General features: G+C 38.6%; 1 protein-coding gene across 1 annotated transcript in view; it reads right to left on the reverse strand.

Annotated features, from left to right (window-relative positions):
* The window catches only part of LOC145673449 (farnesyl pyrophosphate synthase-like), a 127,105-nt gene extending 109,479 nt beyond the window's left edge, over window positions 1-17,626 (reverse strand). Inside the window, exon 1 of the mRNA XM_081743159.1 lies at window positions 17,242-17,626. Within this exon, the coding sequence (XP_081599285.1) occupies window positions 17,242-17,405 (164 nt within the window). The 5' untranslated portion in view covers window positions 17,406-17,626. The remainder of the gene's footprint in view (window positions 1-17,241) is intronic.
* Window positions 17,627-26,664: the final 9,038 nt, after the last annotated feature.

Raw genomic sequence — 26,664 nt, forward strand, 5'->3', positions numbered from 1 at the left:
TTCTTCTAAGGGTAGACAATAATATCCATCTTTACAATCAAATGAGGAAAACACCATAGAACCTTTGAGACGAGCTAATATATCTTGTATGGGCTCCACGCGCACGTTAGCAGATATTACCTTTCTATTCAGGTGCCTTAAATCCAATGTGGGTCTAATAGACTGCTTGTCTGCCTTATATACACAGTGCACCGGATTTAAATATGGTGACAATCTCTCTTCAATGACTCCCCATTCTAACCATTTTTGCAAGAGTTTTCTAAATGGTTCTCGCATTGAGTAGGCTATCGGGTATGGCTTGCACACCACTGGCTCATTATCTGTAAGTTCGATCTTCAGTGGCTTTATCTTCACTGGCCTAGGCCTCTCAGAGAATAATTCTCGGTACCGAATTAATAAATCTACTAATCTTGACTTAACATCTTCCGTTAAATCAGTTCTGGACAAAATAGTGTCTTGAATTTCGCTCACGGGCACCAAATAATCATCTTCTTTGTTCACTTCTTGTATTAAAGGTTCTGGTTCCATTGAACTTATCCATACGGAGTTCAGATTCAACTTAGCTGGCTTGCCGTCTAAGTCCTTAAAGGTAAGGATACGGTTAGCAAAGTCCACAACACAACTGTATTTGCTCAAGAAAGGAGTTCCTAGGAGAACGTCTGACTTCATACCTTCCACAATGAAGAAAGAAACTTCGAGAACATGACCAGAGAATTCTAGATATAAAGTCTTTTGGCCTCTAACTCGGTGTTTGTTATCACCTACAAAGGCTTGCAGAGTTACATGCTTGGCTGGCACGAGCTTGGCGGTGGGTAACACTTCTACAATCCTTTTCCAATTATCGTAACTCAAAAGGTTAGCTTCGCTCCCACTATCAATTATACAGGATAGGGATAAACCTGCTATCTGGCCTGACAGATAAGGTGACTTTACGAAAGTACTATTTTCATTAACACTGTCATGAGAATTTTCATTTAAAATAAAATAAACTTGAAGAGGAGACTGAGTGAACCATGTACCGTTAGTTTGGTTAGATAATATAGCTTCTGGTCGCTTACTACAATCTTGGCGGGCTCCAGGCGACCAATCAGGAGTCTGCCCTGTTAATTTAAAGTTGCATTACATTGAGCATAAGGCTCAGAGACAGTTTGTGAATTTACACCCATACTTTCATGATTATTCCTAAAATTAGGACAATGATTACAATTACAACAAGATGAAATAGGTTCAGCCTGTTCACAAGAATTTCCTGACTGATTATTAGCATTTCTACTAGCATTTCTATTTCTAACATTTACTCTTCTTACGTTACGATTAGCTTGTCTGTTGTTAAAATTACTCTGCCTATTGTTAAAATTATTACTACTGTTGTTATTATTACGATTATCAAAACCAAACCTTCTTCTGTTATTACGCCTAAAATTGACATTATTGCTATTACTATTGTTATTGCTATTACCAGGAGGATTATTACCTAAGTAATCCCTTACATTAGCATATCCCACTTGAGCCCATTTCTCTTTAGTGGTTACCTTATTCTCAGAATTGGAATTTACACTAGTGCTACCTTGTTCATTATTGTTTTCATTGATCATAGTAGTGGCGAGATTAACATCAAAATGCACATTGCGCTTCTTACTCTTACTAGGAGTGTCATTATCATTACCTGCTTTACGTTTAAAACTAAACGACTCTAAAGACACTAGAGGACTGTTTAATAACTTAGTTTTATCAGGTACTTCCAGCCGCATTAGGCGCTCAGCGAGCTCAGAAACAGAAGTGATTTCTACTTGACTTAAAGTAAACTGATACTCTGGAGGTAGGGTATCAATTAAATAATCCACTATTTCTATTTGTGACATGTTATTCTTGAGCATTCTTAAACCTTTAGAAAGTTTCCACACAAACTCAGAAGCTTTTCCGTGAATGCTGGGGTTATACTTGGTGGACAGCAAATATCTCCACTGAGCCCTACAAACTTTTGGATTGAGATACTGCGACAAGAAGAGGCGTTTAAAGTCATGATATGAATGAATTTGATCTGAGACCTGTGAGATCCAACAAGCAGCAGAGTCTTTCATAGCTCTCATAGCAACTAACACTTGGTATTCAGGATCAAGATTCAACAACTTAAAATTCTGTTCTAATTGTTGCAAGAAATCAAGTGGGGAGATTTCCAACACATTACCTGTAAACTCAGGGAAATGACTCAAATCTGATAAACGTAACGATTTTAAACCATGACCATTATTATTGTTACTATTGATGCTAGACAGTGGATAACCGTTTGACAAGAAAGAGGGGACATCTGGCTCCAAGGTGGAAGTTCTTGGGTAAGCAGAGTCACTTCGACCGACACCGACTGACGAAACACAAGGCAAATCATTCCTACCTTTAGTATGCTGAGAAAGAAAAGGGTTGAATAAATTATTTCGCTCATAACTAGGAAAACCATCAGCTTTCCGACCGTTCAAGCCATTGTCATTACCAGGCTGAGAATGAATGCAATGACTATGCGGCATTCCATGAGCAGAAGCAGTGGAAACACAACTAGCATTGTTAAAGAAATGCTGTACCTGGGACAGATTGACTTTGGCAGGGCGAAGACAAGAAGTAGTGGTTACTGAAGTAGTTCCAATCAAAGGACTAGAAACAACCACTGGAATATCAGACTGACTACTGCCCTCACAAGTACTAGGATTAACAAGACCTAAAAATCTTTCAAAGTCTGTGAAGTGTCTACGCTCCACGTTAACAACATCAGAATTGAGCTGGTTACTTTGCTCTTCCACTTCTTCGTCGTAGTCTTGATCAAAAAGGCTATCGAGCTTCTCCTTCAAGGCTTCAAGTTCGTCCCGTAGTCCCAGACAAGAGTTGCTGGTCTGATGAATTTCTTTCACTTGGGTAGACAACGCTTCCAATTGACGCTTACACGTACTATTGTCTCTCAAGCAATTAAGCAGGGTTTCTTCCTGAGAGGCTAAATTTTCATTCACCACTTCCAACTGATGATTCAACTCAGCAGTATTATTGTCCAATTGATTACTCAAGGCTGCTATACGAGCATCCTGCTCTTTAATGTGACGATCCACGGTGTCCTTCAGCTCTGACATTTCCTTTTCTACGACTTCGGTTACGGCCGATTTTAATTGGGAATTTTCATTGGCTACATCCAGCCTTAACTGCGTAGTTTCTTCAATCACCTTTGATTTCAATTGTATGGCTTCTTCTGTTACAACCACCTTAATGGAATCTATCTGGGCGGTGAGCTGCGCTAGGAGCTCCGAAAAATTAGAAGCAACACCAACTTCACCACTACTACTTCCACTTTGGCTCTTCTCTACCAAAGATCCAGCGTTTACATCATCTATTTCAATAGTATTATCCGCTAAATCAGGAGATTGTACCAAACATGAATTACAATCCCACGAAACATTGGGCTTGCCCTTTTCGGCAAAAGCTTCCTCACTTAAACCTGCACACCGTCTACAGTACCAAGTATTACAGGATGTACACTCTAATAAAGTGCCCGAATGGCCACACTGACGAGTTTTCCTCTTAGACTTATTCATTCTGGCACTAACAGTTTAACACATGCACTAAAATTAAAAGGATACACTGAAAAAATAGTTTATTTAACGTTAAACACTCAATTGACTTTTACTTCACTGATATATGATGCGGGTCCCCAACCCAATTCGACAATGTCAACAAAGAGCGCTGCACCTCACCTACGATGAAGGTTGACTTAAGACAGTAAGACTTTTTTTTTTTTTTTTTAGGAAAATTCAAAGATGATGGTATCCCTCTTCGGAAGCTAAGAAATATACAAAATATACAAGATACTGATAAACAAGATTGCAATACGATGCCAACGAAATTCTATATAGAGAAATAAAAATAGAAATCACTAAAACACAAGAAAAATCAAAAGGTACCAGCTGATATCCTGGCGATCAGGTCGCCAATAACAAACAAACCCGTATCCTGGCTGGGTCGCCAAAAACAAACAAACCGCTGTAGCGCCCCAGAGGGCCCAATCCCTGACAGGCTACAGCTAAGTTTGATTGCTCAGTACCGGAGCACTGAGATGATAAGTATATGATAGGGGTCGCCACCTGTGATCTGCTCTGAACACAGGAAAGAAATAACAACAGATGCTAACACTGTATAAGATTGCGCTAAATCAATGCGTTAATAAAAGGAAAACAAGAAAAGAAGAAAAAAAGAAAAAAAAAACTTTTAGTACAACGGCAAACGAATCCAACCTGTGCGAGACTGTCCCCTGTACACTCTACGAATGCACAGAACACAGCCCTTCCCTTGTGTTGTGATTTCCTTACCTATTTGAATCTTATGAGAATACTAAAGCTGAAATACAAGGCTGTAGAGTTAATTTGACAAAGCATAACACTTATGGTAGGGTGTTGCAACGTTTTATTGGACTGAAAACATTCACAGATTAAGAATAAGGGATTTCACCAATTATTACACTGAAATACTATTGAAATTACCATTGTGACTGCTATTTGAGATAACTCTGCAATATTATACGCAGGGACTTGCTCAGTTGCTTAACTGAATAAACTTACACCCATCATATTGCTATACTGTAATTGAAAATAATGATATGGGATTCAATACTCATATAAAACAAAATATTGGAACACATTATGATATATATTTTATAAAATTGCATAACGAGTAATATGACACTAACAGATAATAGGATAAATGGCTCGAGCAAACGTAGATTTACTTACCACGACTAGTCGGGTTTACACTAATTATGTAATACTCAGAAGTATAATATGATGCACTTACTAGTAATCACCATGGCAGTAGGGAACCCCAAAGAAACATCATGCTAGATAGGTTCTCACTACATTGTATGTAAACATAAGACAAGTGATTCGTCCCAAATGAATAAAAACATACGGTAAATGTAAATAAAAGGTGGACAAATTAGACCAGTGTAAATATTAGACATTAGGAGTAAAGCAGACAATGCATTACTGAACGTCAGCGTTGATCAGGATGCTAGGTACAAGTGAGCATCATAATTATACAGACGTAATGCTCTGACTAACAAAACCCATGTAATCGTCAAGTAGTGGCGTATTTGGACAGAACTTAAAAGGAAACGACGGTAACGTGATCCATATAGACTGACAACAGTAAAAGTCACACCAGCTTTAAGTGTAGAAACAAAAGGACAACATATTGAATCAACTCGTGCTAGACGGCCAGGTGTCTCCTAAATACTGAAAGCACACTCCTGCTTCCGACAGTGATAAACTCAATACACAGCAGTTAAGTAGACAATCATATAGGTAGTGGTGTTCCTATGGCTTACTTCAGCATTGATAAGTGCAAACAGACAATCGTCGAAATTACATTCTTAAGACGGGCATCAGCGAATCCACATACGGGCGCTATGCAATATGATTCCAATTAATCAGCAGCAGAAAAGATAATTCTGTACAAAGCAGAATTATGGTCAGCCTGCTACGAAGGCGGGCACACACACAACACAGGGTACTTACCCTTCTGACAGGTGTAAACAAACAGAGACTGCCATACCTTTCATAAATACACATGCACCATTAACGGAACACATTTCCAACTGGACACCAAGAAATACACACTAACTGCAATTCAAAACGCATACGATGCACAGAAACTGAGACAGAATAACTGATCACTGTGGTGGAGAACTTCCCTTAAGCTATAACGTCTAGAAGATAGAACATGAGGAGAATTCTTCATCTTGCACACAACTCGATCTGGGCAGGTGAAAGCTGGGGGGCACCGTCGCCAAAAGTAAACACACCTATCCTGATGCTAAAAATCCATGACGTTCACTGGACAGTTTAACAGACAATGAAGATAAAGTATATACTATGATTATCAATGGAGATTTGACTGATAAGTAGCACTATTATAACATCGTACTGAGAACATATTAATTGAACGCTTCGTAAGAGACACAAATAGTGTATTGATGAAACTTAAACGTGTAGATATTAACTCTTATGGAAAGACACTTCAAATTGTAAGCCTATGTACAAAGTTCCATTCCAACTTCTTGGGAGAATGCTGAATTCTCGACTTCTTAAATCGTCACTCGGGAGAACTGGGTCACATAAGTCACCAGGTTACGTACGATTAAATGGCTAAACAACACAAGCAAAATTAGCAGGAACAAGTAATAAACCTGTATCCGTACTTGCCACTTGAATAAATCACAATGATGACAATGTTCTGGACTCCACTTCCGGAATGTCATATTTTCACTGGCAAATTTACCATAAACTCCTGATGCTTCCATATTACATAAAGGCACGGATATTTCGGAGTAGGACAGATGATGAAAGTACTTACTTCTGATACGCTTCACGGACATTGCGAATGAGTTGGGGGGGCCCCGCTGCTAAAAATTTAAGTGAACATTAGATACAACATTTCTGACTGCAAGTAAAAATATGGCTCACTGGAAAACATGATGAGCAGTCCGCTCTGAGAATGTTATTCACTAGATATTTGAGCATGCAGAAGTAACTGAACAGAGCCAAATTAAAACAATACACCTTCACAAAGATGGTTCACGTGGCAGCCTGGGCTAATAAGTGTATCCCAACTACATTCGGAATTTCATGCTATGTTAGATATTGGCACACTTGCCAAAACTCATGAAACAGTTCCTTGAGGCATAAAGTGAATCACACAAATTATAATACGTAACGATGGTGGCTATAAATTATAGATTTAACAAAGTTTATCAACGCGCACTAAATTAATCATGCCATGATGCCTTCATGTTGACCTCGAGTACCCAGAATCCCTTGCGCGAACCCGCGAACATGATGCTTCGGCAGGGTTGCCAAATACAAAAGGATTACAAGAGGAAAGTTATAACTTGTACTAATAATACAATTGTAGAATCGTTTACAATGGGGCGTTACAACTTATAATAATAATTTTAAAAAGAAAACAATCTTTCCACTTTTTTACGGCCTCTCTGACTTCTGTGGCTCTAGGCAGTCTGCCTTGTTTGTTTAATCGGAAACCCGATGCTGAGTGTGTGCATATTTAGGCATTTCAAATTAAGGTAACTCAAAATAATTTGTAAATAGGCTATAATACTGCCTAACGTACATACATTATAAGCCCGCCTTAACTTTCCAATCACAGAATGTAACAGTATAATGATCTATGCCTACCAACACATGGAAGCATCATTACCATTAACAGTGAACATCTGACGTGCCATGACCTACACCAATCATCTACTAAACTCTCCCTTATCCCTAGAGGAAGAGTTCGCTGCTGCTTAACATCCGAAACACAAGGGTCGAGCAATTGAGCTGATCATCTATCTACAACGTCGCAGCACGCCTATTCGCCAACAAGCAATAAATTTTACCAAGAGAGTATGTAATATTTCATAGTTATTTCTGCGTCCCATTACTTTCTGAAGGATGGTATTGAATCATCAGAAGCTATAGGCCTATAAAACAAAAGCTTACTAAGGGCTGTTAAAATAAGGGGGTCATTAAAAAAAGTGTTAGAACACTGTGTATCCTAAGTTATTATGTGTGCTCATCAGTCTTGCTTTCATTCTGCCATATCATTAGAAAAAGATTTCAGGAAACGGAAAAGTATCCCTAAAATTTCTCTTCATAGTTATTTAGTATTTACAATCAGGTAAAATAATCTAAATTGTAAGCATATCCTTATTGTTTAAGAATGCATAGGGTCTATATAAGCCTACGACGTCACAATTGATTTGATTTTATGATATAGATTTGATTCTATATAATAGAATCAAATTAATTGACATCGTAGGCGTATACAGTGCTCAGAATTGAACAAGAATTAAGCTCATACCAAAAACCTTCACTACACCGTTTACTGAGTTGTCAGCTATCACCTATTAACAAGACAAATAATGCCGCCTGGGGAACAATCAGTGGCGGATCTAGAAGGTAAAAACTGGTGGGGCAAGCAGAACCCAGATTATGATATGTGTATCATGAGTTTACTATAAACTTTCAAAAATATATAAATAATAGCTTCAATTTTGTCACTCAAAAAACTGGGAGGCCTAGGCCCCCAGGCCTAGATCCGCCACTGGGAACAATGCGCTGACCACGTAACATCCAGTTGAACTAGTGTCAATCTAGCCAGTCATAGCTCCCTACAAGCTGTAGCGAAAGTGAATTTAGTTTAGTATTTCCTTCTACTCGGTAGCTAATATAATCTGTATTTCAATACTGTGTAACTAAAGAAAACTGAATTAAGAATGTGATCGCCTTACGTTACACCCGTTGGCTTCCATAATCAATTTCTGACCTTTCCAAATCAGTATAGTACCACATGGCGAAATCTGTTTCTGTATAACTTGAGGGAGGCGCTCTAATGTGTCTCCAGATCCATACTAGAGAGGACATGCACATTTTACGGAGTATGGATTCCCCCTAATCCAACGGAATCTCCGGAGAGCCTTCCTCTCTGATAAGTTTCTAGCTACGCCACTGGTGGGTATGTGGTCTAACATGAAATCCGCGTCACAACAGAAAATACAACCGAAACGTTGTAAAGCAGACATAGGGCCTATGCTAAAACAACCTATTTCTTTTCTACAAAAATAAGCGCGAGAGTCAGGGGTACACTCAGAAGGGATCCACCGACTCTCCCCCCAAAAAGCTTCCAAATCAACATATTTGTACACTTTCTCTATAAAACCATACTTGTTGAATAGGAAAATGACTGACATAGTACGAAAATTTGATATTACACTTCACCTGTACTCTTATAAAATTCTAGTTCTATCATTAAAAAGAAAAAAAGAAAAAAAGAAAGAAAAAGAAAATGTGCAAGTATTCAACAACTAGCTTACTTATAGTTTTTTCGGATGCAGAATAATACCTGTTCAACACTAAATATACGTAGTCGCTTGTGACCCCCTCCGACCAAAAAATAAGTGCGCACGTGATGTGAACAGTTTTTTTTAAAAAAAAAAACAACCTATTGCTCGGGATTACAGGAAGTAAATTTAATTAGGCCCACCCTCTTTGTACTTATTGGCTACTTCCGAACTCAAATAGTTGTTCGACGTCTCTGCTTTCAAGACATGGTAGTTTGACAGCGACTCTTTTGTTTTGAATTTCAGGATATTGACCTTTCTTCTTGATTTAGTTCAAGTTAGAAAAAGAGTTTTGTAGTTTGTTCGTTCGCCTTTGGATGTCAAAGTAACCGAATTCCACCCGCCACATTAATCAATACTTGATTGTTATAGATTCTATTAATACATCGCATGATGTTTAGATTCTCAAGAGGTATTTCGTACATTCATAGGAATGGAATTCTTTTATATTTCGCTTTTGTATACACTTGGCGTCTCTTTGTTACCGTCTATAAATAGACAGGAAAAAAGGATCTCATTGAACAATAACAATAAAGCTGGCTGGCTGGGGGAGAGGTTCAAAACATTGTTGCGTGCTGAATGTCACGTAGGCACCCAAGTGCACAGTGCGTTCCGCTTTCTTGCACCGTGGGGAGACCCCAAGCATCTACAACGCAGGCACGCTTTTCCAGCGAAGGTTAAAGAACAGACGAGACATATACCCACGTTTCGCCTCCCATAGCCTGTTCGACCAGCTGAGTTGTGTTTTTATTAATCACGTGCTTCGCACACTACTACCACATGATTTCTCCAGGACGAACCGCTAACCGGTTCATACAATAAACTACTACGACTGAAAACAATGTTATATACAAGATAACCTGAAAAATGTACGTTCAGTACAAGCCCCAACAAAAGTGCATTGCCTTTCTGTCCTACATTTCCTATCAACAGTTGCGTAGACATATAGGATTTAGATAAAGAAGAGATTATAGATATAGAATCTGCAAACTATAGGTGTGTTTAAAATAGACAAATAAAATAAAGAATGCTGATTCCCTCAGGCATGAGTAGTTCCAAATTTTAGAATATACAAAATTCTACAACGGATTAAAGAAGAAAACTTTAAATTTTCTTCCTATCTTCCTTCTTTCTTCCTACATATTTGTAATACTGGTTATATCTCAACTGACTTACGCAGATGGGGGACCCGAGTTTGCTATCTGGTGACACCCATGTGGTTCGGATGCCGACCCTCTATGTTAAAAAGGGACGTTAAACTCAAACTAACCTACCCTAATCAACTGGAGCCAAGATTACAAGCAGTGGTGCCCAACTAATCACGGTCCATACCATCTAAATTATGGTACTGAAATATCTCCACGAAATAAGTATGAATCAGCCTGATCAGTGGTATTACGCTCTAAAGCTCCACTCCCCAGGGTAAACTCGTTCCTACCGTAAAATTGATTTCAACACATTTAAAAAGTTCGTTACTGAATTCTCTGTGTTTGTTATTTTCGAATTTTTCAATTTTGAGCTCTCCATTCGCCAATATGACCTCTCACAGTATAGTCAATTTCCCACCAGAGTATCTCGCCTCCAAAACACATTAGATAAGACCATGCAACCGATCCTAGTTTTGGCTTTTCCAAATCTATGTCTACTGCAATTTCAATGCTTTATAATTTGATTTGATTTTAACTTTATACAATAAGATTGGCAGACGCTATATGATGAGCGAACCTACAGTAAGGGTGTTCGATAAAGCTGAGAACCTATCGAACTTCGAGAGTGAAAATTTATCGAGTTGTCATTGATTACTTGAGACCGTTCGAGTATTTGAAATTATCGAGGTTTCGGGTATTATCGAAATTTCGATTATCAAAAGATGAAATGAAATCTGAGTTTTAAGTCCCACGTTATGCAGGTTAGGCTAAAAGAGACTGTGATGATGAAAAAATGAATGAAACGAAGAAAGTGGGAGGAAACGGGAGAACCCCGAGAAAACCCATGAGCACGGTGTTTGTCCATCACAAAGTCCTCACGGCGCGAGCTGGGATCGAACCAGAGACCCCAAGCACCGGAAGAATATTATCGAAGTTTTGAGTGGTATCTTTCACTTCATTGCAAAGCCGGCAACTTTTAAAATGAACATCCTGCATATACGCTTATGTAGTACATATTATGTACACCTATGATAGCCACGATTTCATTGTTTCTTCCAAACAAACCGATAATCCCGAACTTTTCAAAATATTCGAACGTCTAAACAAATTGCGATCTAAAAGAGATCTTTCAGTATTTGCTGCTTTGAAACAATCCGAGATTCACGAACAGTTCGAGTGTCTCAAGCTCGTCGAATGTTTCTATCATTTCGAATGTTTCAAGTACTTCGAGTGTCTCAAAGTGTTCGATAATTCGATAAAATTAAACTTCTTTATCGATGAAACGGTTTTGAAAATGTATCGAATTATTATCGATCACTCGATATCGGAACAGCCCTATCCTACAGTCTTCCGTGAGACCAAGCCACGGCAGCTCCTACCAGAAATCGAACTTTTTTGTTTTTTTTAAATGAAATTTTAGTTGTTAGTTGCATTCAATTCCCTACATCTGAATCTACCTGTGTGAAAAAGCTCGTAAACGAAAACCCAATAGAAAACGTGGAAAACTAACTTTTAAAACTTTGTATTCCACATAAGATAATGTAAAAGCAGAACGTTTTTATTTTTTATTCTCCTGAAAAGTTTGGATTTGGTGAGTTACGAGGTTTTGCACTTTCCCCGTCGATATCCTTCTTTAAAAAAATTAAAAATTTAAAATCAATGCGGATACTTAAAACTTTGCCTCAAAGTTTGTACACCTGAGTTTCTGAGAAAGCTATAGAAATTATTTCATTTGTGTATACAGGATCACACCTCCCCATTCCATTCCCTTAGCTGTGAGTTCCTTTGTATCAGCTGTTTGAACACGTGATCACACGCGCTCACCCCGATTGCTGCACCCACAAACTTCTGGGTCTGCAACGCTCTGTTGCCACATCTCACTTGAATAGAAAATGAAAGAAATCACATTCTTGATGTTCAAAATGAAATCTCCAATATGTGGTGTTGCGCTTCATGGTAAAGGTACAAGATCTTCCTTCTCATTTGCCGCCAATAGCAGATATAGGGAAAGGGAACTGAACAAGGATTTTCGTCCCTCCAATATTTTTGAGTAAAGTAATCTATGTCTCAATAAGTGGACATTAACAATCTTTGAAGGGTTGAGAGGATCGGCAAAGACTATACCGAATGCCTACGATACTCATGGACGGCAAGATTAGGCCCTATATCAGAATAATACCTTTTCAAATTATGTCAAGGATTCAGCCATTACTAGTTATAAGCGGAGAAGCTATAATATAGCTACTACGGTCCTAGTTTTGAGGAGGGTAGTTCATTTTAATACCGTCCGTCTTGTTCTCCCCACCCTATTTTTCCTTCCATCAATCTTACTTTTCTGTCACGTTTCATGAGTAAAATTTATTTCCAAACAATTTCCTAATCAATACTCTACTGTCTTTCCAAAATTAGGTCCAATAATCTCCTTTTCTCCCTTGCTATTATTAAAACGTCCACATTTCTTTTTCGTTCGATCCACCTGTTTTTTTTCCTTTCATTCATTCTTCTCTACATTACGAAAGCCTCTTTTTTTTTTTTTTTTTGTTATATGTGCTCCGTATAACGCAAATATTACACACACACAACATTTGATGCGCTTTCCTCGTTAGTCTCTATTTAACGACGACCAAAATATATTATTTTCATTCTTAGCTATTTTCATGATAACGTACTCAATGATGAGAGCAGTGATGTTTTTTGAGATTTAACTACCCCCTTTGAACAGTATATGGAAATATATATGGTCTATATACAGAAATTACTCCTGTTAAAGAAATGAAATTGAGGCTTGAATTCCCCCATGACTAAAGTCTGTGTACCCCACTGGATGATAGGAAAATCAATGGAACAACGATAGAGAAGACTGAAGTAATGTCAGATTTTCCTTTGAAGAGTACAAGATTATCGGCCGATGTAAGTAGATTAAGTAATACATCAGTGTATTACTATACTTTGATTAAAATGTACACATATCTGAGGGCGACAATTTCACTCCACCCCACCCCCCAAACGACGCTCTGCTTCTAATACTGAATAAAGCTCCTTCGTGGTTAAGCGGTTAGTATATGCGCCTTTGGCGTAGGAAACCCGGCGGGAGCTCATGTGGCTCGAATTCCACGTTAATCAGTAGGTTTCGTCTCAAAAGCCTCGCTGTTGAAAGGGACCTTAAACTCAAAATCAACTCAACTACTATTGAGTAGTTCCCCCTACAGCCCTTATAACTTTCTTAAGTTGGCATACAGTGAGTGTAAAAAGTATTCATACAGGCAATATTTTTGTAAAAAATGTGATTTTGTCCCGCTTCCATGATATGTAGATCCAACTCACTGGGCAATTAGAAAAAGGCGTTCCGGGAAGGAAGACTTGAGGGAAGTATAAACAACAAATGCTATTTTGATCTTGGTTTACAGGGACAAAAATGGAAAAGTCTGAAAATTCATGTGCAAAAAGTATTCATACAGTACCACAACTCTCACAGGAATACCTCACTCCCCGTGTACAGAAACGAATGTCAGGCCTATAAAGGCACTCTAGTTTGTTCTACATTCCCGTGGAGTGCATTCAAGTTCACAACATTATCGCGGAGTTTGGAAGTGCGGCAGTATGGGGCATAAGGGTCGTGAAACTACAGAAGAGGAACGAAGAATTATAATTCGTCTGCATAACCAGTGTAAGTCACTTTCTGAAATCACAAGCATTGTTGGTACGCCTAGAGGGACTATTCATAGTATTATTGATAGAATGGGACAGAGAAAAAATGTTGAAAAATGCACATAGAACAGGCCGTCCAGTGAAATTAAATACGTGTTGTCAGTCATTGATAGTTCGAAAAATAAAAAAGCATTTGCGTCTGAGTGTCAGAGCTTGCAAGTGAGCTTCATAATGAACTTAAAGTGCATGTCTCACATTCTACGATTCGCGATTACTTGAAAAAGCGTGGCTTTCATGGTCGGGTAGCCCGAAGAAAATATTTTGTGAGTGAAGTCAATAGGAAGGAAAGGTTAACATTTGCCAAAGAACACCGAAATACACCACAATAATTCTGGAACCGTGTGATATTTACGGATAAAAGCAAATTCAACATTTTTGCATCCGATGGACGAACCATGGTGTGGAGGCAAAAGAATACAGAGTTTCGAAAACAAAACCTGAAACCTACAGTGAAACGTGGTGGTGGTTCTATCATGGTTTGGGGGTGTATGAGTGCATCTGGTGTAGGGTCCTTGCACTCTATAGATAGTATTATGAACCATTATCTGTACACTGATATTTTAAAATGGAATCTCCATTCATCTGCTGACAAATGGGCATTAGACAAAACTTCATATTCATGCAGGACAAAGATCCAAAGCATTCCGCTTTAAACACGCGCCTTTGGATCTTGTACAAAACGCCAAAGTACATGCTAACACCTCCCCAATCCCCCTACACTAATCCCATTGAGCATCTATGAGACTACCTTGACAAACAGATTAGAAAAAGACCGATTTAGAATAAACAAGACTTGCAAAATGCTTTGCAAGAGGAATGGCAGAAAATTCCCTCATCAAAGACCATGGCTTTGGTAATGTCAATGGCAAAGCTTATTAAAGCTATTAAAGCAGCAAAAGAATCTCCTACGAAGTACTAAAGTGGCCCAATCTGACCAAAACAAAGGCATTAAGTGAAATGTATGAATACTTTTTGTTGATTGATATTTCTTTCTTTTCACTACCTTTTTGAATTTCCTGCACGAATAGTAGCTTCTTTTTTAGTTACAGTCCTAATTTGTTTCTTATCAGTGTATTTTTGTGTTATCTTTCCTACACTTGAAGAAATAAAATACAAATTTTCAGTTTAAGTGGTGTTTTTTCACCGTGATAAGTTACATGTTACCATTCTCTGAGGTGTATGAATACTTTTTACATTCACTGTATCTAAAGCAAACGTATCAAAAAACTAAAACTTTGTTTCCGATCACACTAAACACAAACACGCCTCAAGACAGAAAAGATAACAGAAGATATTCTGAACAAAACAAAACAAAAATAAATAAATAAATAAAGCCGCTCGGAACATGAATGGTCTCCAATACTGGTGTTTACATGGACAAAGGTTCTCATGAACGGATCACGCTGGAAGAAATGTCAACAATCCTGTCGTACATGATAAACGGGAGATAATTCTAAAACTTTAGCGCTGGCATATCTCTGTCGCCAACATAAATAAATGTTTATGGACATAGCCTAAGCCAATGGAGACCAAACACTTACTCGATACTAAGGGTTTCAAATGGTCAAAAGTGGCAATACAAGAAATATCACGAGATTTAAAAGTATTCTACTACTGTAACAACACAGCAGAATATTTATTACACACAACAATTTACTTCGTAAACGAAAACAACGAAAATCTTAAAATTAGCTACGCTAGATTTGGTGTTTAACGACCTGGAAAATACCAACTCCAACCTGAAGTCGAACAAGAGTATTCCGCCGCTAAGGCGCGTTATGTTAATGCATTGTTACAGAGTGGCATGTGGTACGGTGGCTCAATGGTAGAGCGAATGTCCCTAGGCTCCATTCCAGGCCACGCAAGTTTGTAATTGACAACATCGCGTCTGTGGGTTTTCTCGGGCACCTTTTGTTTCCACCCACATTCTCATTCCACCTATTATTCACCATCATTCACTTACCTTAACCATATGTCTCATTTTGTCAACAAGACATAGATAAATAAAGAAATAAACTACATTTCAATTCATTTCATTTCGAGCTGTTAAGAGGTCAAAGATAAGCCGATTCCGCGTTAAATCTTTCTTAAGCTTCCGTGCTATATTGCTTTACGCTGTTCAATTGCAAACACCACCACCAACTGCAACATTTCAGGAATAAATATAGCTATGTGCATAATTTTAGCACCGATGCTTATCTGAAGCAGGGGCGGATCCAGGACGGACTTCTGGGGGGCGGTGGGTTGTAATACTGCTACAGCTCCAAACTCTGGGATGAGTTTTATTTAAATATACAATAAAAAGTTCTCTCTTGTAGGGGGACGATTGCCCCCTGGATCCGCCACTGATCTCAAGAAAACACTACTAAAAGTAGCAACCAAATTCAAAGTGGGATGTGTACCCTATTCATAACTAAACCGCCTCCTGAATTGAACGCGGGACCACGCCAAGCTTTCTTTCAAGAAAGTTTATACTGGGATAGCAAAATCAAACTGTGGGGTGACTACGCTGGGACACTATAAGTGCTAAAGGCCATGCCATGTGAAAGAGTAACATGCAACTTCAATTTATCTCAGCTCAGAAAAAAGGACCTTCCCCCCGTAGTATGTCAGTTAAGCTACGCTAAGGGAGACGGATGATTAAGGCAAGTGAATAATGCAACAATTGGTAAAATAAGAATGTAGGAGGAAAGTGGAGTACCCCGAAAAAACTCACGGACACAATGGTATTCACCACATACTTGGCCGAGGATCGAAGCACCGACCCTACGCACCAGAGGTAAGCACTCTATCAATGAGCCAACGTGCCAAGCCCCTATACGCCAGGAAGAAACACTGAGTTTAACGCCCATTTCAGCAGCAAGACGGGACGGCTATATAAGACGGGAACTACTGATTAACGTACAAACCGAACATGAGCTCCCGCCGAGAATCGAACTCGAGTCTCCCACGCCAAAGGCGCGTACGCTAACCGCTTAGCCACCAAGGAGCTCTGGACCACGTATGTTTACCATTGAACTATGGATACTAGGAAGGGAGGAAAGAATCGGTTCTATCCATCAGTGGGGAACTTTCATGATATCAATATTGCCACCCACCCTCATTGCGACTGGTCCGAACTCTATAAATGCATGTTTAAGACATTAAATTAGAATATGAATTAAAAAAAAAAAAAAAAATGCAACAAATAACAATGAACTATATTGACCAAACCATAACTTTCTTCTCAACCGAATGGAACACTTATTTTCCTTCAATCTATCATATTCACTGAGGTAAGTATACTTCGTAAATTCTACCAAGCCAAGCGACGAAGCTACTTTAGCAAGTAAGAACTACTTTTTAAATTTTATTATTATTAATGTACGACACAGTTATTAAAAACAATGTACGTGAACCTTCCCTTGTGAAACACATTTAAACTGTAATCAACAATTTAAATAAAAACACACTTACCTGGTAGTTTTGTGTGGTTTAGGCCTGGGCTGCAACTTCTTGTTGTTCTGGGTCCACGACCACGGCGGGTAAACAGATGTGCATCGCAATGCACTGATTGCAGGTGCAACGGGTTGAAGCCACAGATGCGGCATGAATTTCGCCACCGACGATGCCGGAACCATCTTCCCCTTTTGATAGCGGAACACCAACTAAACTTAATCAACCAACCAGAGCCACAGCTACAAGCGGAATACTGCCTGACGCGGTAGAGGAGCAACACTGTTGAATACCATGAAGCGCTCTTTCTCTTTGTAAACACTTTGTTATCACAGGCGGCACACCACGCTAGCTTCTTTTTATTTCGTATCACACATGCAACAAGGAGTCTTGGCTACGTGCCAAATATCAGCTTTATGTAAAGCAATGTCCTTGAATGTCCTTCCAGGCGTAGAGTCACCAATAGAAACATAACTCTTGGACACACAACAACGTAAAAACACACTGATTGGCGGCTGTTTTTACGTGAGACAAGTACTACAAAAAATTGTTTACTATCATTCTCTTGAGAAATACCTTCTTACATTGGCGTGCGCACGTGGGGCGCTCGCCCCACCTAATGCTTTGGCATTGCGGTTTTCTTAATTTTAAAATAATTTTCTCAGCTAATAAGGATTATATTTCACAAAAACCGACCCTAAAAGACGTCTGTAATCATCGCTATACAAAGTAACACTTTGAACTTTGCAATACTCGGCCAAAATTTCCCGACTTAATTATATTTCAGTCTTTCTTCTGTTTGTTTCCTCCCAGCTGTATATTATCACACACACATACACACACACACACACATAACACACTATCTGTAGGCACCGACTTTAAAGGGGGGATGTAAATAAAAATTAAATTATAAAGAAAGTAATGAGTACAAGGTGGTTGCATATCTTCAGGAGTACCGCTATTGATTCCCCCCCCCCTTATTCAAGGGTCTGCGCACGCCTGTGCCTTCTTAGTACTGTGACAATTAGATTAGGACTGAGAGGGAAGTAAAGTCAAATATTTTGGGTGTAAAGGGAACAATCAATAGTAATTTTGGTTCAGGCGTGCATCCAAAAATATTGCTAGGAGGGGTCCAAATTTTTGGGGGGGAGGGTCCAATACGTTTATTTTATTATATAAAATTGAACCTGTGTTATTGTTATTGCACCCGAAAAGACGATAAGTAATTGTCAATTTCAGTCGTTTTCAGAAAAAACGATAGATCATTTTTATAGGAAAAGAAAGCACAGATGAGTTGTAAAATCAAATCTTTAGGCTAGTGTACCAACTTTAAAGTTACAAAGTTTTTATGAGGGGTCGAGACCCGATGAACCCTCGCGTGGGTGCTCCCCTATTCAGATTTTCATAGGGAGGACTTTCAATACACTGGGAGGCCAGAAATGGTGCTCCAATTATTTTATTTTATTTTATTTATTAGGAATCTTATTTCTGGGCATTCAGCATCTGTGGCATTTGAAGCCTGTCGTGTATGAGGGATTAGATCCTCGGCGTTTATACCAGGGTAAGTAGGGAAGGAAGAAAATGGCCTAGAACCTTTAAGGTAGGTACCATCCCTTCATTTGCCTGGTGTGAATGGGGAAACTTGGAAAACCTCACTCAAAATGGTTGGAAAAGCTTTTACATTTTTCTGTCTGAGTGTCCCGGAAATCTAGCCCGGGACAACTCACACCGAAGACAACAGCGTCTATGACACACAGGTTTTGCGAAAGTGTTCATAACCGATACTGGGCGTGAGGGATCCCCTAAAATTATTGGGGGTGTGTAACGCAAGCTTACACAACCCCACATTCTTTGAGGGAAGTGCCAAAAGGAACTGTGTTTAGGGAATGCGATTTTTTTAACAAAAAAAAATTCTTCTGGAACAATGAATGAAATTAAAAATTACATATAAATGTAAGTGATCTTAATAAATAAAAAAAAATGTTGATAGAATATATAAATATTTAAAATTTTTGTGTATTTTCACATTCCCTAGCTTGCGAACTAGTGGGTTCTTTTTTTATGGTCACTTGCCCCGTCAGTGACTCCTTCCAAATACATGGCCTACTACTGCCCACTGTATATATGGATGTCTTCCACCATCAGACAAATTTATAGTATTAATTACTTTGATTCCCGGAAGGAAATCACACCTCCCATCCTGAAAGAGAGACAATACAGGACAAAAATCTGTACTTACCACACAGCCTGACGAAAAAGGATTCAAGAAAAGAAATAGTAATAATAATAGTAATCCTCTTTCCTGGGAATGAATACAATCTCACTTTTATTTTTGTTTATAAACCAGTATGATTTAAAAATGCCATACAAACGTCTTCTATCTGGAAACTAATGTTGATTATTCACTTGTGATCACACAACAAAAACAAAAACAAAAAAAGTTTTTTTTTTTTTTTTTTTTTTTTTTTTTTTTTTTTTTTACTGTTCGTGCGCACTATAAATTGAAATGTTGGACATAATCCTTCTTGCAGTGTCTCGAAGAAATATAAATGGAAGTTCCTATAACCTGAGAGTTTATGGAGTGGAGTATCTGTCCAGCTAAACACACTTATTTCTGACTTTATTTCACATGTTATAGACTTTTTATTTTATTTAGAAATAATTTATGTCTCCGATGAGTCCAGTTTCTGGAGAAATACTAACGAATGCGCTGCGACTAATAACACTGTTCTTTGAGTAATTACTTATTTTTATGTACTGAAATATTCACAGTTTTTTTTAAAAATAAAAGCACAAACTTTGCCACCGAGAACACAGGCATTAGCACCAGTTTTCTGAAGTTGCATTCTCCCTATCGTCTCCTGGTCAGTTTTTTTTGTGAGGAGACCTCCCTCTTCGCACTTCAAACAAAAAAACACCAACTGACCCTCGTTTCTCCCTCCAGCATTTCTTTCAAAAAATGTCGCTCTCTCTCTCCCCCGCGACTCCATTCCAGATATCCTATTTCGGAAAGGGACGCTGTCTGTCTGTTGGTTTCTTTCACGTTTTCTTAAAAAGAATCTTGTGGAAAACTTCAGGCTTTTCTTTCTTGCGTTATTAGAATGTCACTTCTAAGTAAGTCACTCCACATACAAAAGTTCTATACTAATTGCTATATATATATATATATATATATATATATATACTCAATATACTCACTTCTATCTATTTGAAAAACATTTTTTTTCATTGTTTGTAGAAGTCCGGTAGTTTGTTTTAATTTGAACTAGGCACTGAATTTTTCGATTATATTTAGTTATATGATTAAAAAATAAAAATATTATAGTAAACATGTGAAAATACTCATATGGATTGACATAGCATATCTAAATACACCTCTTATCACTTGAAAGTGATTATTCGGTTGAATTCTTTTTCGGTTGGGTGGCATCGTCCACTCTCAGGTGAGAAGCACAACAGTCCTTCTAGATGCCAAAGTAATTACTTTATGAGATGAAATTGTACATTTACTTGAAATGAATGAGGGCGCGTAAGGGTAATATATTTACAAGTGCGGCAATTCCAAGAGCATTTGGAATTTCATCTATTTAATTATATATCAAATAAAAGAAATATCAATACGTTAAATGCAAAATTAAAATATCAATATGCAAATAGGTAAGATTTGCATATTGAACAAAAATAACAAAATTGCATATTATTATCAAATTGCACTTGGGAAAGGTGTGCCTTTCACAGGGGACATCGAAACGTCATCGAGCTCGAGTGTTTTGAAGTGAAAATAATCTGCTACAAAAAATGAAAGTGATCTTACGAATTCGAATCATGGGGGAAACGTAAACCGTTTGGAATGAATTTAGGAATATAGTTATCAAATATCTCGAAGTTCGAATTGGGTTTTTGTCATGCCACTTTGATTACAACGTATGTCTTAAGGTAAGATGGGTATGAGGATTAAAATTTATGCTTAAAATTGATCTCACCAGACAGTGGCGGATCTAGTCCGGGGCAGGGCGGGCCTAGCCCCTCCTCTCTGACCCATGATCCACTGTGTGCGCCTGATCATTTTTTTAAAAAATAATTTATATATTACAGTGATTCAAAAATGTATTTTTTCCAGTAGTTAGCTCCTCTAAAAACTCACAGGTCTCGAAAGCCAAGGAATAGTATAAGTCCTATTGCTATTATTACAATTAAAAATATCAATATCCAAAAGTGCCTGAAGTTCTTTTTTCACTTGGTTAGATTTACTCACCTCAGGTAAGTAGACAGAAACAAATGGAAAAGGAAGGGAAATGAAGGTCTTGAAAGTAAAACGAAGACAAATTTACCAGTCTTCAGAAGATACTGTCTACAATGCAGTGAGCAGAGTGGGTTGGTAGATCATACTGAGTCGGTGGGTGGTGGGTCGCAGTGGGTCATGGTGGGTGGTGGGTCGCAGTGGGTCATGCTGTTGACCCACGACCCACTGACCCACTCAGAAAACTTGACCTACCGACTCACTGACCCACTCCATCTCTGGTAGACAAGTGTACAGGAGATGCTGTCTATAATGCACTGATCAGAGTGGGTCATGGTGGGTCTCAGTGGGTCACTTTCTGTTGAACCACGACCCACTGACCCACTCCATCTCTGAACTGTAACTAGTGAGAGGAGTTATTCAGTTCCTAGTGACTCTTAACGAAGTGCGTAAACGGATTTCAAATTAAAATGATTTGCGTAAACTCATGATATACCAGGGCCGTAACTTGTGGGAAGCAACTACCGCCCAGGGAAATGAGCCACCGTTTGAGGGGTCCCAATTTTCTTACTCAATATAAGATACGAACATGAGATTATAAATGAAGCATCAAACAGGTTCACTGCATTACATAAAAAAATAATTTAAAAAAAACACACACACACACAAATGGTATATAAAACAAATCTGAGTCGTGGCGCCATTTCAGTTTACTATTAGAGCCTCTAGAGATAATATTTATTCGTATGACTTTGAGATTTGTCAATAGTGTCCCCTTAATTAATTTCTCATGTATGGAACAGACCCAGGGGCGTGCGGGAGGGCCCACAAACTCCGGGGGACCACAAAGAGTAAAAAAAAGATGGAAAGAAGGGACCTATTTTCGAATTTTGCGGGGGGGGGGCAAAACAACTTTTTCTAGGAGGCCCAAATGTTAATGCTTGCCCCCAAGAAAAATCTAAGTTACGGCGCTGTGATGTATCCGTGAAAGTAGGAGAGAAGAAAGAAGTGTTCATCAGTACACTTGGTAGAAACAAAAACCGTTCACATATTTTTGTTGGAATTTTTTTTAGGTCTGACGTTCTATTGCCTAACTCAGCGTTTCCCAACCTGCAGTTTGGTCCCTATCGAATTAATAATTTGTTTCGATTTCCTCGCGGCATACCAGCGGCTCATTCGCGGCACACCGGTTGGGAAACGCTGGCCTAACTATTTGATTTATACCACTGAAATTAATTATCTATAAAGCTAACCAAGAAAGTTCTGTCACTTTTCAACCACCACCTTCAAACATCGATATGTCACCTAAGATGTACCTGGAAGTTCAAAAAAATAGGTCCCATCAGCATTGACGACCTTCAGCCAACTTTCTGGAAGGTCATGGATTCCATCACTGGTGGGCTGTGAAACGAAGAAGGTATCAAGTGTATTTTGCACCTCTACTAGGGATTTGAACTGGCGTCTTCTAAGATGATTGTCCAAGGTATTGAACAGATGATAATCGGAGGGTGCAAAGTCCGGAGAGTATGGCGGATGCAATAGTGTTCCCATACAAGGCATAGAATGGTGTCCCGGGTCATCCTAGCCACATAGGTCTTAGCGATGTCCTGTAACAGGAGGCTCCTTTACGGTTCAGAAGTGCTGGCTCCAGAGTTTTGAGTTTTTCTTGAACACGGCTCAACTGCTGACAGTACACAGTTACATTGATGCTCTTGACAGCTGGTAGCAGTTCCGGATGTACGATGGAGTCAGTAGTCCACCAAACACAGAGGATGACCTTCTTCTGGTGTAGTGCTGATTTCGGCTGTTTCGAAACCGGTTCATGGGATGCTAACCAATGATCACAGTGCCGGGGAGCTTGGTACAGGACCCACTTCTCATTACATGTCAACACCCTGTTCAGAAATTGCTCCTTCCTCAGACGAGACAACAAAGAAACATAGGTGTCTGTTCGCGTTGCCTTCTGGCCCGGAGTCAAGCTATGTGGGACCCATCGACCCAACTTGTAGTGCTTCCCAAATTGAGGAAGGTGCTGCCGAATGGTTTCTCTACTCACAGTGAATTGTGAGTTGTAGTCCCAGTTCCTCACACGTCTGGCCACTGTTCGCCGCAATTGCTGCCTCAAGATGTTCATTTTGTACATGTGTTGGTTGTCCGGTACGTGGTGCGTCTTCGAGTGTTTCGTCACCGTCCTTAAACTTGTTAAACCACCGCTGCACTCTCCACGTAGTCACGACATTCTCACCAAAGGCCTGGCATATTTTCCGTCCCGCTACAGCGCGTTTGACCCCAGTTAGAACTCATACAGCATATGACGCGCTGTGGAGGTCCCATTTTCACGCTGTCCGTACGTAATTTCACGATGTAACTGAACTGCCAGAACCAGGTAGTATATTGGGTATGCCCACACCATAGCGAAAATAAGAAAAAGTGCGCTTTCTCTGGCTTTTAACCATTAGAAGCGGTGGACCCTCACAATAATGGCGCTGCGATCGGGGTGGCTTCAAAACGTAGCAAGTGTCTTTTAAAAAAAAAGGGAGTAAGGACTAGCGTTGTGAAAGTTTGAGAAGTAGCGGGTTTTTTGTTTTGTATTATTTCCAGTTCTATTTGTTTCTAGTGAATGTGTGTCTGTGTGTGTTCAAGTGCTTTTCACTGGTCTTCAGTGTGTGGTGCTTTTTTTCCTTTTTTTTTTCTCTTGGGGTTGATCGTATACTCTGTAAAATATGCTTACGTGTTTTGTTCCTGGTTGCCGGTCAGGTTTCGTGGCGACAGCCTTTATACCTCCCAGGGACGAGGCATTATTTGATAAGTGGGTCAGTGCAATCCCACGGAAGGACAGAAAAGTAACCAGTAACAGTAGGATCTGTGACTTACATTTCGCGGGAGAACTTATTATTAAAGCAGATTCTTTCGTAATAAAAGGAGGAAAAGTTGAATTCCCGAGGGAAATGTGGAAATTAACACCTGGCGCAGTCCCACATATATTTCCCAATCTTCCCAAATATTTAAGCACCCCTATCAAATGTCGGAAGCCCCCTACAGAAAGGCAACTAAAAAACGTAGTAAAAAGACCAAAGTAAGGCAATTTGACCTAGTGGGTTGTTTGATAAGTTCTAGATCCCCTCAAAAATCACCTGTTTCCTCTGTTGGAAACTTTAACGCTTCAGATGCTCGTAAGACAATTGTGTCTCTCAAAAGAGAAATTAGAAATCTAAACCGAAAATTAGCTACAGCAAAGCGTAATTTATCCTCCGCTAGAGCAAGGATTAATTCTTTAGAGAGGGGTCTTAGCTATGCTGGTACATATACAGAGCGTGGTTTTCGTACGTCTTTCGCTGTAGAACTCAAGAGACGAACTGAACATTTTCGCGCGCTTTTTGGAAACCGGTTGGGCGGGATTGAAAAATGGCGTTGTCAGGTAATGACCTTGCAGGTACGTGTTAAAACATGAAGACAAATACAAAAGAAGACCGACGCCGCGTCTGTTAAACATCACAGAATGCCGACAGAGTAATAAAAACAAGTTTGGTGCCGCGGTAGGTGAACATAAGACACTGTGGGTGGAGAACACAAAGAAGATTAAGGTTACGGTAGGTAAACATGTTGAAACTTGTCCCTATTAATTGGCAATAGAAAAGAAGCTTGACGCCACGAATGGTGAACACGTGATTCCCTTGCGGGTATGAAAATACTTTAAATAGGGTTATAGCTGGAAATATATAGAGAGACATCATGCATCTCTTTGAGAAAGAAGAACCCTACGAAGTTAACATTGAAGCAATATCTGATGCTGAAACAGAAATATACGAATCATCATCAGATGATGAATATGATTTTGATGCAATAGATTCACTAGTGCTAACAGTTTCACCAACCCCACCGTCATCTCTAATTGTATTGTCAAGAACATCGCGATTTTGGGGTTTAGATTGCTGTAATAGTCAAAAAGTGGACCGTGAATGTATAAAGAAGGCTATTGAAAAATGGAATTTCAACGATACATTAATATGCGACGGATGTAGAGAAGGATCCTATCATGATTTTGCTCATGATTGTATGAATGTACATCCAGAACCCGAGCCTGGAGTATTATAGCAAGTCCTAGTGTTGAAGAAGATGTGTTTTACCTGTATGCAAAAACACATATTATTGGAATATTAACAAGAGAAAAATTTCATGAAATGTATGAGGAATTATTAAGTGATACAGACTATCTTCCGGAATTACTGGACATTTTCATAAGAAGACAGACGGAAATCGGACATTTCAGATTGAAAAAATGTATTCGAATAGTGGTAGTGTTTCATGTGTGTTATGTAGTGGTGAAAACATTAATGTGAATTGTGTATTAAAAATATAAAATATACTTACGTAATAATAAACCAATTGAATGTGCGGAATGCAAGTTAAATCTTCCTCATGATTGTACTCATCTTCATAATACTGGAACATTTGCAGCGAAGTACTTATCTCTTGATAAAACACTTAGTGAACTTTTTGAAGTGTTTGAACAAGAACATAGTTAAATCTCATTTATATGGTTTATGCGTAAAACTTGTGATATTTTAAAAATACATACGGTAATTTGTTGGACAGATTATATCGTTTTTGATTCATTACACAAACGAAATTTCACCATGCGTAAATCAGTATATTAGTGATATTCAAGTTTTTAAAGTGTCTGATAACGAATTTATCATTCGTGAGTTTTCTTTAACTGCATGCGATAATACAGTAAATTTCCATTGCTTGGTAAAATCACAAATAGATTATAGTTTATTATCACTAGGTTGTCAAAAACAAATTGATTGGTTAACATTAAATTTACACGGTTTGAAATGGGATAGCAAAACTGGATATACTGTATCATGCATACGAAACCTTGTATATCGATTATGTGCAAAGAATTCAACCTTTTATTGTAAAGGTTTAGAGAAATCTCTTTGGATTAAGAGAATATTTGCATTAGATAACGTCGTTAATTTAAAAACAAAACATTGTCCTTCATTAAATGAATTATGTGGCAACACATTTAATGAATATTGTACTTTTCACAAAATATTGTAAAGAAATCAGGGTGTGCATATCGTAATGCACAACAGTTGAATTATTGGTGGAAATATGAAAGATCAACAGCATTAACTAATGCATTATCAAGATTGTAATGTTTTTTCTTAGGAATCTTAAATAAAATGCAGGGATGT

Source organism: Thermobia domestica, chromosome 16 (assembly GCF_964235325.1).
Source record: "Thermobia domestica chromosome 16, izTheDome1.hap1.1, whole genome shotgun sequence".
In the NCBI taxonomy this organism is placed as follows: domain Eukaryota; kingdom Metazoa; phylum Arthropoda; class Insecta; order Zygentoma; family Lepismatidae; genus Thermobia; species Thermobia domestica.